The 17,368-nt window shown below is 49.5% G+C and overlaps 1 protein-coding gene across 2 annotated transcripts in view; it reads right to left on the reverse strand.

Annotated features, from left to right (window-relative positions):
- The window catches only part of PIH1D1 (PIH1 domain containing 1), a 34,617-nt gene that overhangs the window by 14,369 nt on the left and 2,880 nt on the right, over positions 1 to 17,368 (reverse strand). Inside the window, exons 2-6 of one of the 2 annotated variants that reach the window (XM_044281657.1) lie at positions 17,095 to 17,226; positions 14,953 to 15,019; positions 11,956 to 12,141; positions 10,036 to 10,097; positions 9,848 to 9,929 (exon numbers count right to left, since the gene is read on the reverse strand). In XM_044281657.1, the coding sequence (XP_044137592.1) occupies positions 9,848 to 9,929; positions 10,036 to 10,097; positions 11,956 to 12,141; positions 14,953 to 15,019; positions 17,095 to 17,175 (478 nt within the window). In that variant the 5' untranslated portion in view covers positions 17,176 to 17,226. Of the gene's footprint in view, positions 1 to 9,847; positions 9,930 to 10,035; positions 10,098 to 11,955; positions 12,142 to 14,952; positions 15,020 to 17,094; positions 17,233 to 17,368 lie in introns of those variants that run through there. The other variant, XM_044281658.1, reaches the window with a different exon arrangement.

Raw genomic sequence — 17,368 nt, forward strand, 5'->3', positions numbered from 1 at the left:
CGCGTTAAGACGGCGGTCTCAATAGCCACGCCGTCAAACGTAGCGAGCCTAAATGCTCGTGGAAGATCGGTCCCTGAGAGAGAAGGTCTTCCCTGGAGGGCAGTGGCCACGGTGCGTCTGCCAACAGCAACATTAGGTCGGCGTACCAAGACCGGCGGGGCCAATCCGGGGCGATCAGAATCGCGGGAACGCCCTCTGCCGCGATCCTCCGAAGAACCCGTGGCAGGAGGGGGAAAGGAGGAAAGACGTACAGAAGGGAGAATTCGCGCCACGGAAGAACGAGCGCGTCGGCGCCGTACGCCTTCGGGTCCCGTGCCCTGGCCAGGTATCGGGGGACCTTGTGGTTGAATTTGGAAGCCATGAGGTCCACGTCGGGGCGACCCCAGCGAAGACAAAGGGCTTCGAACACCTCTGGGTGCAGGGACCATTCTCCCGGGTCGATGGTGGACCGGCTCAGGAAATCCGCCGCCCAGTTGTCCACCCCCGGGATGTAAATCGCGGATAAGGCCGGCACATGCGCCTCCGCCCAGAGGAGAATGAGGGTCACCTCTTGCATCGCTGCAGCGCTGCGAGTGCCTCCCTGATGGTTTATGTATGCCACAGCCGTGGCATTGTCCGATTGGATCTGAACAGGGTGGCCCCTCAGTAGATGGGTCCAGTGTCTGAGGGACAGAAGAATCGCCCTCAGTTCCAGAATATTGATTGGAAGTCTGGACTCCGATAGAGACCAAACGCCCTGGACGGACCGGGGAGGGAAAACCCCCCCCCACCCCCGTAAGCTGGCATCGGTGGTAATCACCAGCCAGTTCAGTGGGAGGAAGGACCTCCCCCGTAGGGGGATATGCAACCACCAGCTGAGGGAAGCCCGAGCCAGGGGAGGCAGAAGAAAGGTCCTGTCCAGACTCCTCGGTGATTTGTCCCAGGCCGACAGAATTGCCCTCTGAAAGGTGCGGGATCGGAATTGTGCGAACGGCACCGCTTCGAAACAGGCAACCATCTTCCCCAACAACCGCATGCTGGTTCTGAGGGAAGGGCGGTGATGACGGAGGAGACTGCGAACAGACCCGCAAAGGGCCAGACGCTTGTCCGACGGGAGGCGGACCTCCGCCAACTCCGTATCCAGGAGCATCCCCAGGAAGATCAGCCGTCTGGAGGGGGTAAGAGAAGACTTGGGGTGGTTGATGATCCAACCGAACCGCGTCAGGGTCTCCAGAGTGAGTCCCACACTGCCGGATGCCTGAGAGAAGGAGGGTGCCTTGACCAAGATGTCGTCCAAGTAAGGGAGAAGAAACACACTTCTTGAACGCAGAAGGGCCAAGACAGGGGCCAGGACCTTGGTGAATACTCGAGGAGCCGTCGCCAGACCAAAGGGAAGGGCGACGAATTGGAAGTGATCGTCCCCCACCGCGAAGCGCAGGAAGCGGTGATGACATGGAGCAACCGGAACGTGGAGATATGCATCCTGAACGTCGATTGAGGCCATGAAATCCCCTCTTTCCAGGGAGGCCACTGCGGACCTGAGAGACTCCATCCGGAATCTCTGCAGTCGGAGAAAACGGTTCAGGCGCTTTAGGTCCAAGATCGGTCGCACTGAGCCTTCCTTCTTGGGAACCACAAAGAGGTTCGAGTAGAACCCCCTGAACCTTTCCGTCGGAGGCACGGGGGCGACGACACCCTTGTCCATTAGAGAGCGAATGGCCGTGAAGAAGGCGGCCGCTCGTACGGGATCCCGCGGAGGACGGGACCGGAAGAAACGGTCTGGCGGAATGGACGCAAATTCGATCTTGTATCCGCAAGATACAATCTCGAGCGCCCATGCGTCTGAGATGTGGGCCCGCCATACGTTCCTGAACAGTAGAAGGCGGCCCCCCACCCGGGTGGGTGGGGGCGCACCTTCAGGCAGAGGGCTGCTGGCCTGAGGGAGCCCGTGTGGGCTGGGGCTTGCGCCAGGTAGATTGCGTCCGAAAAAACGGCTTCTTGCGTCTATCCTGGGCTGGGCCAGAGGAAGAAGAACCGGCCGCGGGTCTAGACCCGGTGGGCTTGCGAAAGGACCGAAAACGGGACGAACCAGCGCGACCGCGGGGGGCGCCCCTCGGCCTGGACTGGGGGAGGAGAGTACTCTTCCCACCCGTGGCCTCAGATATAAGTTCGTCCAGACGGGTTCCGAACAAGCGGGAACCCGAGAATGGTAGGCCAGCCAAAGAGCGTTTGGAAGCGGCGTCCGCCGCCCAAACCTTCAGCCAGAGTTCCCTCCTGACAGAAACTGCCAGGGCAGAGGAACGGGCAATGAGGGCACCCGCATCAAGAGAGGCCTCACAGACAAATTTTCCGGCCTGGACAATTAGTTGGGCTAAGGAACGGAGGTCCTGTAGAGGGACGTCCGACCCTAACTCCCGTTCCAGTTGCAAACCCCATTCAGAGACCGCTTTACCAGCCCAGGCGGAGGCAAAGACCGGTCTAAGGGCCGAACCAGAGGCAGTAAATATGGCCTTGGAGAGGGATTCCGTACGACGGTCCTCAGCAGACTGGAGGGAAGATCCGTCTTGTACAGGAATAGTAGTGCTTTTGGACAGGCGAGCCACGGGAGGATCAACCTTAGGCGGGGACGTCCACGTGGTCACAGAATCCGCTGGAAAGGGATAACAAATGTCCAGCTTTTTGGGTGTAACAAAGCGGACGTTAGGCCGGGTCCAAGCCTTGGACACCACAGAAGAAAAATCTGCGTGGATGGGAAAGACCTTGGAGGTCTGTCTGGGGCGAAGAAAGGACACGCCGGCCTGTTCAGAGTTGGGGGGGTCATCGTGTATGTGAAAGGTATCACGGATGCTAGTGATAAGATGCCCCACCGCGGACGCCAATTTGGACGGAAGCTCTGAGTCCATGTCCACGTCCGAATCCGCCAGTTCTCCCTCAGAAAGCGTATCCCTTTGAGAGGATAGACTTGACTGAGCTCGCACGCATGGCGGAGAGAGCGAAGCATCTGGAGAAGATGTGCGCTCAACCCTTGAACGTTTCTGAATATGCCGGGCCCTGGAAGATTCGCTGGGAGGCAGGGAATCAGTGGGGGCGGCAGAAACGGTAGTCCCAGCGGGTGCGACAGGGATTGTGGCAGCCTGCGGGAGAGGCGGTCTATCCACGAGACGGCCCACTACGTGTGTAAGGCTTTCCACCGCCTGAGACAGAGACCTAGCCCAGTCAGGGGGTTCAGAGGCACCGGGGGGCGCAGCGGAGAGCGGGCCCTGCACCGGGGCCTGACATGCAAGGCAATGCGGCTCAGATTGCCCACACGAAAAAAGTTCCTTACAGGCGGTACAGGCATGGTACCAGGGTTTGGGGGCACCCGTGGGATCTGACATGCTGAAAAAGTGGTCGTACCAATACAGAGACCACAAGGGATATAGCAACTATGACCAGGAGGGTTAGGAGGGGGTTAACTGTCCTACCAGTGCCTCAGAAGAACGTCAGGAGTAGAGAGGATCAGCAGCAGCTGCAGCAGCAGCAGCAGCAGGGAGCAGCAAACAGCAGAGAGCCTGCAGATAGCGCCCACAGAAGCCGAGCGATACACCAGGTGCTCAGAGTCCCCCACGTGTCCCAGCTTCCTGTCTAGGAGTGAGGAAACGCGGGAAGAATTCAGCAGAAGCGCGGGGAACAAGCTCCGCCCCCTCCAGCGCTTGAAATGTCTCCTGTGAAGGAGAACCTAACTCCGCCCCCAAAATGGCGCGCGCGCGCGTAAGCCACGCCCCCTGCTGCCGAAAAAACTCGCAGGGCTAAGAAGAAGCAGGATGCCATGAAATAAAGGGCCCGCAGGCCCCAAGAGTGCGGCGATTATTCCCAGGTGGGTGACCTTCTGCCACCATCGTCCCCTGCCCCGCCGATGCCGGTATGGTCATGTCGGGCATAAGCCCCGCCCCCCGTTCGGAACGGAGCGGGCGGCGGCGGGAGGGAGAGAGGGAGAGATCAGCCGTCTTGAAGAGTAGCCTGAAAATGGGGGAAAACGGCGTGAGATACACGGAGGGGAGCTGGGGAGGGTCTGCTGGAGCGCTCAGAATGAGCGACCACAGGTGCCCCCCTTACCCAGAGGGGTACATGCTTGCCGATAGGGACGGGTATGGGCTGGAAAAGCCATCTCACCTGTCTTCACCCTCAGTTCCTTCCAGCAGGGTCGCCCCTTCAGCTACTGGCACCGCAGTGGCAGGAAGCTGGGAGAGGGGCTTTGCGTGCGGGCGACCCCCTAGCTGGCGGGATGTAGGGGAGCCATTGCTGCCCAGATCCTCCTATTGCTTCTGTGGGGGAGGCAGCAGTGCAGATAAGTTGGCACTGGCGCAGCTCACCCCGGGAGAGCAGAGAGGCCCAATGCGTCTCTGGTATCTCTAGGAAAACACAAAAATAAAATAAAATTACAACAAGGAGAAAACAGCCCTGCAGTAGCAGGGAGTGTCTTGCCTCCTTGGACACTAAGCTAAAACTGGTAGCCTCTATCTCCAGGCTGAGGGTATAGCTGATGGAGGAGGGGCTTAACAGTTTTACTTAGTGTCACGCCTCCTAGGGAGCTGAGCTATACCCAAGGTCTGTGTCCCCCAAGGAAAATGGGCGAGAAATAAAAAATTCTAGGAACTCGCCATGCCCCTCACGGAATACCTTGGGGTGTCTTCTTTCCAAAATGGGGTCACTTGTGGCGTAGTTATACTGCCCTGGCAATTTAGGGGCCCAAATGTGTGAGAAGAACTTTGCAATCAAAATGTGTAAAAAATGGCCGGTGAAATCCGAAAGGTGCACTTTGGAATATGTGCCCCTTTGCCCACCTTGGCAGCAAAAAAGTGTGACACATCTGGTATCGCCGTACTCAGGAGAAGTTGGGGAATGTGTTTTGGGGTGCCATTTTACATATACCCATGCTGGGTGAGAAAAATATCTTGGTCAAATGCCAACTTTGTATAAAAAAATGGGAAAAGTTGTCTTTTGCTAAGATATTTCTCTCACCCAGCATGGGTATATGTAAAATGACACCCCAAAACACATTCCCCAACTTCTCCTGAGTACGGCGATACCAGATGTGTGACACTTTTTTGATGCCAAGGTGGGCAAAGGGGCACATATTCCAAAGTGCACCTTTCGGATTTCACCGGTCATTTTTTTACAGATTTTGATTGCAAAGTACTTCTCACACATTTGGGCCCCTAAATTGCCAGGGCAGTATAACTACGCCACAAGTGACCCCATTTTGGAAAGAAGACACCCCAAGGTATTCCGTGAGGGGCACGGCGAGTTCCTAGAATTTTTTATTTTTTGTCGCAAGTTAGTGGAATATGAGACTTTGTAAGGAAAAAAGAGAAAAAAAAAAAAATCATCATTTTCCGCTAACTTGTGACAAAAAATAAAAAATTCTAGGAACTCGCCATGCCCCTCACGGAATACCTTGGGGTGTCTTCTTTCCAAAATGGGGTCACTTGTGGCGTAGTTATACTGCCCTGGCAATTTAGGGGCCCAAATGTGTGAGAAGTACCTTGCAATCAAAATGTGTAAAAAATGGCCTGCAAAATCTGAAAGGTGCCCTTTGGAATATGTGCCCCTTTGCCCACCTTGGCAGCAAAAAAGTGTGACACATCTGGTATCGCCGTACTCAGGAGAAGTTGGGGAATGTGTTTTGGGGTGTCTTTTTACATATACCCATGCTGGGTGAGAGAAATATCTTGGCAAAAGACAACTTTTCCCATTTTTTTATACAAAGTTGGCATTTGACCAAGATATTTTTCTCACCCAGCATGGGTATATGTAAAATGACACCCCAAAACACATTCCCCAACTTCTCCTGAGTACGGCGATACCAGATGTGTCACACTTTTTTGCTGCCAAGGTGGGCAAAGGGGCACATATTCCAAAGTGCACCTTTTGGATTTCACCGGTCATTTTTTACACATTTTGATTGCAAAGTGCTTCTCACACATTTGGGCCCCTAAATTGCCAGGGCAGTATAACTACCCCACAAGTGACCCCATTTTGGAAAGAAGACACCCCAAGGTATTCCGTGAGGGGCATGGCAAGTTTTTAGAATTTGTTATTTTTTGTCGCAAGTTAGTGGAATATGAGACTTTGTAAGAAAAAATAAAAAAAATAAAATCATCATCATTTTCCGCTAACTTGTGACAAAAAATAAAAAGTTCTATGAACTCACTATGCCCATCAGTGAATACCTTAGGGTGTCTACTTTCCGAAATGGGGTCATTTGTGGGGTTTTTCTACTGTTTGGGCATTGTAGAACCTCAGAAAACATGACAAGTGCTCAGAAAGTCAGAGCTGCTTCAAAAAGCGGAAATTCACATTTTTGTACCATAGTTTGTAAATGCTATAACTTTTACCCAAACCATTTTTTTTTTTTGCCCAAACATTTTTTTTTTATCAAAGACATGTAGAACAATAAATTTGGCGAAAAATGTATATATGGATGTCGTTTTTTTTGCAAAATTTTACAGCTGAAAGTGAAAAATGTCATTTTTTTGCAAAAAAATCGTTAAATTTCGATTAATAACAAAAAAAGTAAAAATGTCAGCGGCAATGAAATACCACTAGGGCTGCAACGATTAATCGATGTAATCGATTATATTCGATAACTGGATTCGTTGTCGACGAATCCAGTTATCGAATAATCGCCGATTCGTTGCTATTCGGGCGGGCGGGCGGGCGGGCGGGCGCTGCATCTTTATTTTACCTTTTTACAATGACGCTCCCGCTCCTGTAACAGCCAGGCAGAGCGGACGGCGGCGTAACGTCACTCAATCACGTGACGCGCCTGCTCCGCCTCCTTCATTCATGAAGTGGGCGGAGCAGGCGCGTCACGTGATTGAGTGACGTTACGCCGCCGTCCGCTCTGCCTGGCTGTTACAGGAGCGGGAGCGTCATTGTAAAAAGGTAAAATAAAGATGCAAGCGCCGGGGCTGTTAGGGGGAAGGGGGGTCTGTGTATAGCACTGCTATGGGGAGGGGGGAGGATCTGTGTATAGCACTGCTATGGGGAGGAGGAGGGGGGTCTGTGTATAGCACTGCTATGGGGAGGAGGGGGGGTCTGTGTATGGCACTGCTATGGGAAGGGGGGTCTGTGCACTGTTATGAGGAAAGGGATCTGTGCACTGTTATGCCCATAACAGTGCACATATCCCCCTCTCCATAACTACGCCGTCCACAGATCCCCCATAATAGTGTCGTCCACAGATCCCCCATAAGTGTCGTCCACAGATCCCCCATAAACGCCGTCCACAGATCCCCCATAAACGCCGTCCACAGATCCCCCATAAACGCCGTCCACAGATCCCCCATAAACGCCGTCCACAGATCCCCCATAAACGCCGTCCACAGATCCCCCATAAACGCCGTCCACAGATCCCCCATAAACGCCGTCCACAGATCCCCCATAAACGCCGTCCACAGATCCCCCATAAACGCCGTCCACAGATCCCCCATAATAGTGTCGTCCACAGATCCCCCATAAACGCCGTCCACAGATCCCCCATAAGTGTCGTCCACAGATCCCCCCATAAGTGTCGTCCACAGATCCCCCCATAAGTGTCGTCCACAGATCCCCCATAAGTGTCGTCCACAGATCCCCCATAAGTGTCGTCCACAGATCCCCCATAAGTGTCGTCCACAGATCCCCCATAAGTGTCGTCCACAGATCCCCCCATAAGTGTCGTCCACAGATCCCCCCATAAGTGTCGTCCACAGATCCCCCCATAAGTGTCGTCCACAGATCCCCCCCCATAAGTGTCGTCCACAGATCCCCCCATAAGTGTCGTCCACAGATCCCCCCATAAGTGTCGTCCACAGATCCCCCCATAAATGTCGTCCACAGATCCCCCCATAAATGTCGTCCACAGATCCCCCATAAGTGTCGTCCACAGATCCCCCATAAGTGTCGTCCACAGATCCCCCATAATAGTGTCGTCCACAGATCCCCCATAAGTGTCGTCCACAGATCCCCCCATAAGTGTCGTCCACAGATCCCCCATAAGTGTCGTCCACAGATCCCCCATAAGTGTCGTCCACAGATCCCCCATAAGTGTCGTCCACAGATCCCCCATAAGTGTCGTCCACAGATCCCCCATAAGTGTCGTCCACAGATCCCCCATAAGTGTCGTCCACAGATCCCCCATAAGTGTCGTCCACAGATCCCCCATAAGTGTCGTCCACAGATCCCCCATAAGTGTCGTCCACAGATCCCCCATAAGTGTCGTCCACAGATCCCCCATAAGTGTCGTCCACAGATCCCCCATAAGTGTCGTCCACAGATCCCCCATAAGTGTCGTCCACAGATCCCCCATAAGTGTCGTCCACAATTTGTTTTAATATGGCCTTTGAACATAATTTTTCAAGTAAGATCATATAAACCTCTGTTTTGTAATTTTGTCGTTTTTCCCGATTAATCGATTAATCGTAGAAATTAATCGGCAACTAATCGATTATTCAAATAATCGTTAGCTGCAGCCCTAAATACCACCAAATGAAAGCTCTATTAGTGAGAAGAAAAGGAGGTAAAATTCATTTGGGTGGTAAGTTGCATGACCGAGCAATAAACCGCTAAAGTTGTGGAGTGCCGATTTGTAAAAAAGGGCCTGGTCACTAGGGGGGTATAAACCTGTGGTCCTTAAGTGGTTAATCACCAGATTACTAGGAAACAACCTAAAAACACACTGAGCCATTAGAGAAAGTCTCCCCCCTCCCGGGGAAGGGACACCTGTCGAAACTGAGGCTTTAAGTGGAGGTAAGTAGGCCTCCATGGGGGATATTCATATGAAAAGGAGGGGTAGGGAGGAGGAAGAATACTCACCCGTCTGGTGTTTTCTGCCCCCCTGGCTCTAGCTGGGTCACCAGCTTCGGTGTGTTACCCCTTGGTGAGGGTAGCTACACCAGTAACAGAGGGGACTTTGGCAGAGACCAAACCTGGGGACCCGAAAGCTGGCAGGAGACAGAGGTTTTTACAGGGACCTCTGGTCCTCCTTTTCTTCTGGAGCACGGGGTTCGGGTGACCCGCTGGTCTCTTGCCTACTGGGTGGGAACGCAGGCAGCTTGGAGACTGCCCTCAGCCCAGCTAAAGGAAAGAAAAAGAGAAAAATAATAAAAAATGAAAATAAAAAAATTCAGCAGACCTGCAAAGCAGGGAGGTCTGCCTCCTACGGACATTAAGCTAAAACTGATTAGCTCAGTGTCTGGAGGAGGGATATAGCCGAGAGGAGGAGCAAACACTTTTTGCTTAGTGTCGCCTCCTAGTGGCAGTAGCTATACCCAAGGTCAAGACGGTGTTTCCCCAATGATACGGATGAGAAAGAACGGTAAAGAACGTGATGTTGGCAGATGTAGGATTTACCAAAGTAAAGCATCACATGACTGGGTCCCAGAGTGGCTGATCCATGAAAGTTCGAGAAGGCAAGTATATTGGGAACTTTCTTCTGCAGGCTAGATACAACTAATTAAGGTGGGTTGCTGTGTCCTGGAATACCCTTCAAAGTATCCTACATATTTTTGTGCCATCAGCAAAAGTTTGCACTTTACATTTGAGTAGAATCCGCATCTAGAAGCCTTAAAAGGGCTTGCCTGCTTTGGACAAACCCCAAAATCTGATCATAAATGATTCTGTACAGAAAGCGCAGGAGGAGGTGTCTACATAAGCGCTCCCCTACTGACAAGTTTACACCCAGGTGTAAATGTACGTATACATTTCCATCAGGAAACAACATAGAGTTCTAAGGAAAAATGCTCCAGATTTGTTATTTCACAGGGAATTTACTTCGACATGTCAGAAGAGGGGACAGGTCCTCAGTAAGCTGGCCTTCCCATAGGTTATAAAGGAGAACTGTTACCTCTAGAGAGCTCCATCTCATATTTATTCTCAAGTCCTTCCATTGCCACAGTAATGAAGAACTCCCTGAAGAGCTCGTTACTCTGAGAAAAATATAGAAAAAAGCAAAGTAAGGAAATCACAGAGGAGAAGATAAGAGCACTTCATTTATCAGGACAATTTTAGCCATTTATCGTAGTTCATGGTTACCGTAATTTTCTCAAAGAATGCGCTGTTTATCACTATGTCATAAGCCGTGCAGCCGCTTCCACCTGTAAGAAAAAAAGAATATGGGTGATGTAAAGGGGTTATACAAATTGGTGCAACGCTAATTGTGATTGTATACAAAAAGTCTCAAAGTTCCACTGAAAAACAAACAAGTATTCCGTTTTTTATGATGGCAATCATTTATGTAGAGAATAGAATGTGTGTTTATTTAACATTTTGCTTGCAGACCTTTATTATATCTATGTATTTGCCTCTCCCTAAAGAAAAAAAAAAAAAAGGTACAGCCCATTTTGCTCCTGTAAAATGCATCTGTAGAAGAGCTAGATAGGAATAAACATGGCGTCAGTCACATGACCTGGTTTTCAGTGCCTATGCCCAGGTATCTAACAGGTGAACAGTAGTGTATTGAGGAGCAGAACATATACAGTACTACTATGTACAGCAGCCCCTCATGTCTGTCAGTGTCTACGTAGAAGCAGATCTTCTAGGTCACCATTTTAAAACATCACCTAGAGGCAGGCGGGCATGTAACTACACAGTGATGTAGTGATTGTAATAACCACAATAACATTTTTATTCCACCAGTAGTCCTATTTAATTATCACATGGATATGATGACCTAGCACATGTATGTCATGTAACACTGTTGCTTGCTGAATGGCAGAAACTACATGATGTGTAGGGTGTCACATTACTGAGGCCATGTTTCAGTGACGCCACAGATACATTACACAGGACTGATACATGGACTATACCATTCTTCTGCATATAGAGGTCAACTGCCTCATATAAGAAAGGTATGCATGCTGAATATTAACTACATGCATATCAGAAAATTGTACGATTATATAAACACAGTGGGGAAAATTGGCTTCTACCTCACAGTTTTTTTTTTTTGCCTTCCTCTGGATCAACTTGCAGCATAACAGGCAGAACTGGATGGATAAATGTCTTTTTTCAGCCTTATGTACTATGTTACTATGTAAATACTTAAAGGGTTTCTACCACTTCGGTGTCACATATTTAGCTGTCAGACACTAGCGATCCGCTAGTGTCTGCTCTGCCCAACCATCCTAATATAATTGCTTTTGGGGCAGCCGTTTTGCTAAAAAATGAACTTTTATTAATATGCTAATGAGCCTCTAGGTGCTATGGGGGCGTCATTAGCACCTAGAGGCTCCGTCTACCTTCAGAAACTGCCGCCGCCGAGCGCGTCCCTCCAGCCCGCCCATCTCCTCCTGAATGCGATCCTCCTTGTGAGCGCCTGTATTCTGCGCATGCGCAGTGAATGTCTGACGGCTTCCCTGCTCAGACATCTCCACTGCGCCTGTTCCTCGGAGCACTATGGCATCATCGCGCAGGCGCAGTGGAGATGTCTGAGCAAGGAAGCGGTCAGACATTCACTGCGCATGCGCAGAATACATACGCTCACAAGGAGGATCGCATTCAGGAGGAGATGGGCGGGCTGGAGGGACGCGCTCGGCGGCGGCAGTTTCTGAAGGTAGACGGAGCCTCTAGGTGCTAATGACGCCCCCATAGCACCTAGAGGCTCATTAGCATATTAATAAAAGTTCATTTATTAGCAAAACGGCTGCCCCAAAAGCAATTATATTAGGATGGTTGGGCAGAGCAGACACTAGCGGATCGCTAGTGTCTGACAGCTAAATATGTGACACCGAAGTGGTAGAAACCCTTTAATTATGTTAATAAAATCCATAGGTAAACCATAAATGTGTGTTCACCGTTTACTACCCTTTCCAGAAACGTGCCAGAGGATGAGTTCCCTTTATAACAGAGCAGTCTTCAGTATTCATTCAATAATACAATATTTAAAAACCCTTTGAGAAAAATGTTGAACTGAGTTCCATTGTGCAGCATTTACCACAGTATTAAAATACTTACTGTTATCAACTTCAACGTGGGGCTCTCCGAGGCTCATGGGGACTCGATACTCAGAGGGATCATCAGATTCCAGGATCTTGACTAACTCCTGCTCAGTCAGGTCTGGGGGTGCTGGGATCTGGTTTGACTTGCAGATGTTAATAAAAATTTTGGCATTTTTGGAAGTGCGAGTTTTAATGCAGAAACCTAATAAAGAGTAAAAGAGGAACACAAAAGTATTGACAATACTGACAAGTATACAAAGGGGGGGGGGGGGGGGATCTATCACACCCTACACTCCAAAACGTGTGTGATTTTGTTTGCGTTTGTACACCACTCACTCCGGTTTTTCCGGTTTTGAAGTACAGGTGGGCCGGGGGCCACGTTAGCTGAAAGTTTCACTCCAGATGTATCACAGTGACTTTTTAAAAAGTCGCAATCTCACTCCAGAGAGGATGCAGTAAAACTGGAGAACAGCAGCACTTCTACACAAAAGTGTTCGGTTTAAGAACGCGACAAATGTAAAACGCTTGATAATTTGGCACAAAGTACACCAAAACAGACTCAAGCGAATCTGACTTCAAATATTCTCCTCATGATAAATCTCCCCCAATATCAGTATGTATCAGTCAGCGAGGCAGCCCTACACCGTGCAGAACGTCTGCCGCTAATAAAACTTTTTCCTCCTCGCTCCTGCTGTGGGGATGGTGCATGACTTGATTACATGATTGGCTCTCAAAATTTTGATTAATCAAACCGATTTGATTAATTGCCCTGCCTTAACATGAAGGGGACCCATTAGCACAGCATCACTTGGTGACCTAGTCTCTCATTACACACAAACAGGGAGAGACCTAACTATCATAGTGAGACGGGCACTTCTCCCCGAGCCAGCACATACCGCTGGCCGTGAGCAAGTGTTAAAGTTATGCTTACTTTATAAGGCTACATGCACACGACCAGTAAAAAACTGACATGTCATGGACATTTTTTTAATGACTGTCACACGTCCATTTTAAGACAAATGGTAATCTATGGGGTTATTCACGTGTCCATTTTTCACTGACCGACTTCCCCCATATGACTGAATGGGTCAATTTTTAACGTCTGTTTCTGAGAAAGGCATCAGTGAAAAAAACTGTTTTGCAGTCCGCAAATTGTGGATCCGCAAAACACGGACAACGGCCATGTGCGGTCCGCATTTTGCTGACTGCACATGGGCAGCACTTTAATAGAAATGCCTTTTCTTGTCTGTGGCTGCGGACAAGAATAGGACGTGTTCTATTTTTTTGCGGGGCCGCGGAACGGAAGTGCGGATGAGGACAGCACACTATGTTCTGTCCGCATCTTTGTGGCCCCATTGAAAATTGGACAGTTTATTCGTTTTTTAACCGACTATTTTTCACTGCTGTGTGCATGTAGTAGGGATCGACCGATTATCGGATTTACCGATATTATCGGCCGATATTCAGGATTTTGAACACTATCGGTATCGGCATCTATTTTGCCGATATTCCGATAGTGTATGGGGAACACAGATCGCGCTGCTGACAGCGCTCTCCGTGTTCCCCTTAGCAGCACAGGGAAGAAGGAAGCAGTGTCTCCTCCCCCTGTGCTGCTCCTGCCGCCAATGTAAGGACAGGGGACAGGAGGAGGGGAGGAGCTATGGCCACTGCTCCACCAATGAAGATTAATCTATCATTCATTCATATACAGGAGGCGGGAGCTGGCTGCAGGATCACATTGCCGGCTCCCGGCCTCTATGAGCTGTAGCTGCGATCTGGGGTAGTTAACTCCTCAGGTGCCGCGGATCGCAGCTACTGCTCATAGAGGTCGGGAGCCGGCTATGTGATCCTGCAGCCAGCTCCCGCCTCCTGTATATGAATAAATGTGAGATTAAGCTTCATTGGTGGCGCAGTGCGCCCCCCCAAGCCCCCCAGTATCAGACATTGGTGGCGCAGTGCGCCGCCCCCCCCCCCAGTGGTGGCGCATAGGGCCCCCCCACCCCAGTGCACAAAGCACACAGCAGCAGGGACAGTGTGAGCTCCTATTCACCCTGATAGATCTCTATGAGGGTGAATAGGACAAGGGTTCTAGTCCCTAAGGGGGCTAAAAGTTTGTTAAAAAAAAAAAAAGTTACAAAAAAAATAAAAACACCAAAATATTAAATATAAATGAAAAAGAAAGATTTACAAAAAAAAAAAATACACATTAACAATAAACATTAATTTTCTGCAGATTTGTGGGAATTTTTATTTTTTTTTCAAAAATGAAAATTCCCAGAATATCGGTATAAATTATCGGCTATCGGCCTGAAAGTTCACAAATTATCGGTATCGGCCCTAAAAAATCAATAACGGTCGATCCCTAGCATGTAGCCTAAGGGTCGTCTGGCTTTTTAAGAACTATCCTCCAGATAAGTAAATAATATCATATGGGCGAGGGTCCAAAATCTGGCACCTCACTGATCAGCTGTTTGCAGCAGCCACTGGCACCGGAACCACAATGAATGGAGTCAGAAGGCGCCGTCCGCCGTGCGTACTGCTGCTCACCTTCCACTGAACTCGTGCTGAGATTCCGGAGCGCCAGCAGTCACTGCACAGAGCCTTCTGCCTCCAGCTCAGTCCACTGCTGTGTTCCTGGCGCTGGCAGCTGATGCAAACATCGTCCAGCTCTGTTTCCTACATGTCCATATCCATTCAGGGAGCCAGGGTTGTAGGATGTAATGTGATTTTACATCACTGGCTCCCCTAATATAGGAGACTAGAAGGAAGCATGCTCTGTCTCCTAGTGCATGCATATGAGCGGCCATCAGCATGGACTGTGGCCAGTCCGAGCTTCTGTTCAGTAGCAGGATCTACTATGCAATGCACTTATAGGAGCGATTACTGCGCACTCTCCTGCAGAGTAATCATTTTCTATATGACTGTTGGTACACTTTAAAAGGGGTTGTCCTTAGCAGAGGACCCCTGTAGCCTATTCCTCCTACACAATTAGCAGACCCTGAAGACGTCTCACCAGGCTGGGGTCTTATCTGCCTTGTTTCTGGTGTGTTTGGCAATCGGCTTTGTATTTCTTCTTTTGCCTGCAACGAGAAAACAGTGTGAATTAATGAAGAATGTGAATGCGATGGTTCAAGGAACTGTCCTCTCCTTCACATAACTATTAGAACTGCGGAGGTCTAAGGTGCCCATACACATTAGGTTAATGTTGGCCAAACCAGATTACTAATTTAGTGTGTATGGGGGATATGGGGGGGGGAGTTACGGCAGATGCCACAGGGAAGAAGGATCAGGCATGCTGGATTTCAATACGTCCAATCGTGTGGACCCACAGATAAACCACTGCTACAGGAGTCTAGAAGTGTCTTGTCTCCATTTCCCCACTGCAAAAGATATGCATACATGGTCAAACTAAGTGTACACGTGTATGGAGAAGCTGGAAGGAAGTGGTTGGTTGGACGAGCATTTGGCCGACAGTTATCTAAAGTGCATGGGAACATTAAAGGGTTATCCAGAAAATGATAATCATGACCTACTATTAAACTGGCGGGGGTCCGAGGCCTGGCACCCCACTGATCAGCTGTTTCAGGGAAACACGGAGCTCACTGGAGCTCTGGTGAAGGCTACAGGCTCCTGGCAGCTTTCCAAAGAGAGCACCGTACATCGTATAGCGGCAGTGCTTGGTATTGCAGCTCAGCCCCATTGACTAGGCCATATGACTGATGCAGCTGATCGGCAGGGGTCCTGGTAGTCAGACCCCCGCCAACCTGATATTGATGAGCAATATTAATTACTGGATAACCTCTTCAAGGAGTTCATACAACAATCCTCTTCATCACCGCACTTTCTAAGAGTACGGTTACATCTGCGTTATAAAGTCTGGTAGAGAACACCATAATTCAGAATTGCCGGATACTGCTGTTCACTCCGGATCTCCATTGACTATTATGGGATCCAGCCACTTTCCAGCATAAACGCGGAGTTTCGACTGGGCAAATACAGCTTTAGGCTACATGCACACGGCGGTTGTGTGTTTTGCGGTCCGCAAATCGCGGATCCGCAAAACACAGATGACGTCCGTGCGCTTTTCGCAATTTGCAGAACGGCACGGACAGCCTTTAATATAACTGCCTATTCTTGTCCGCAAAGCACGGCCAGATCGTCTATTGGTAGACAACTGTTCTTTAGAAGAAAGAAACGCCCTCCCCACAAGCTGAGCAATGAGACATTAAAAACCCTGACACCCAGCTGCTACACATTACATTCATCAGTACTGAACACATAAGGCCGAGTTCACACTTCAGTTATTTGGTCAGTGATTTCCATCAGTGACTGAGCCAAAACCAGGTGCGGCTCTAAACACAGAACAGGTGCAGAACTTTCCCTTATACCTGATGTCTGTGGAGGCTCCAATCCTGGTTTTGGCTCACCATCACTGATGGAAATCACTAGTGATGAGCACAGCGAGCGTCAGATGCTACATCCGAAGTCGCTTAGTTCAAAACTTCGGATTAATACTGTACGGATACTGCTAGCTCCGAACCGAAGCAGAATTTAGTTTCAAGTTTTAAAGAGGTTTTCCACTTTAAAAATCAATTACCAAAGTTATTAAACGAAGTCACGTGCAAATAACTGACTTTGGCTCATAGGAGCCCATACATTCTAATACTGTACGGAGACAGATCTCTGTACAGTATTATTCTGAAGTTTTAAAGTAAGCGAATTCGGATGTAGCACCCAAAGCTCGCTTCGCTAATCACTAGAAATAACTGACCAAATAAGTCAAGTGTGAACTCGGCCTAAGCAAGTCAACATTGAGGGGGCAAAAAGTGAGCTTTACCCAGCGATGTGTCATCAGATCTGAGTGGCACCAACAACCATTATTCCTTATCTGTACACAGCAAATACAGTGCCAAGGACATAGTTGTCAGCCAGCTCTCCCAGGTTCCTGAACGGCAATGACATTTTAGCAAGGGATGCATCACTTATTACTTAACCACATATTTGCTCCCTGCACTGTTGTACCCAGCTTTCCCAAGCACAGATATGAGTGACACATGAGGGAACGTACTTGTCACAACCTGACAGAGGAGCGATACTTGCTGGCACTTTTAGGATTACAGAAATGACAGCAGAGCTGATCGCAGCTGCTCGGTACCTTCATCAGCATCTGTTCATACAGATCTTCCTCCATGTCTGCGTTCAGCTCTGCAGAGAGCAGCGACTTGTCGGACTCCATCTTCCCAGGTCAATGATGGCAGCGCAGGAAGCGTCTCTCAGAGGATGGAGGCTGAAAATCAAAACTTGGGTTAGTGGCTGTACAGAAAACAGTCTCTCCAACAGCTAGAGAGTTCTTCACCCTGACCGATAATGGTGGGGGGGGGCTGTGTCCCAAAGGCTAATCAGGCGGGGGGTGATGCTGTGTCCCAAAG

Source organism: Bufo gargarizans, chromosome 2 (assembly GCF_014858855.1).
Source record: "Bufo gargarizans isolate SCDJY-AF-19 chromosome 2, ASM1485885v1, whole genome shotgun sequence".
NCBI classification, from domain to species: domain Eukaryota; kingdom Metazoa; phylum Chordata; class Amphibia; order Anura; family Bufonidae; genus Bufo; species Bufo gargarizans.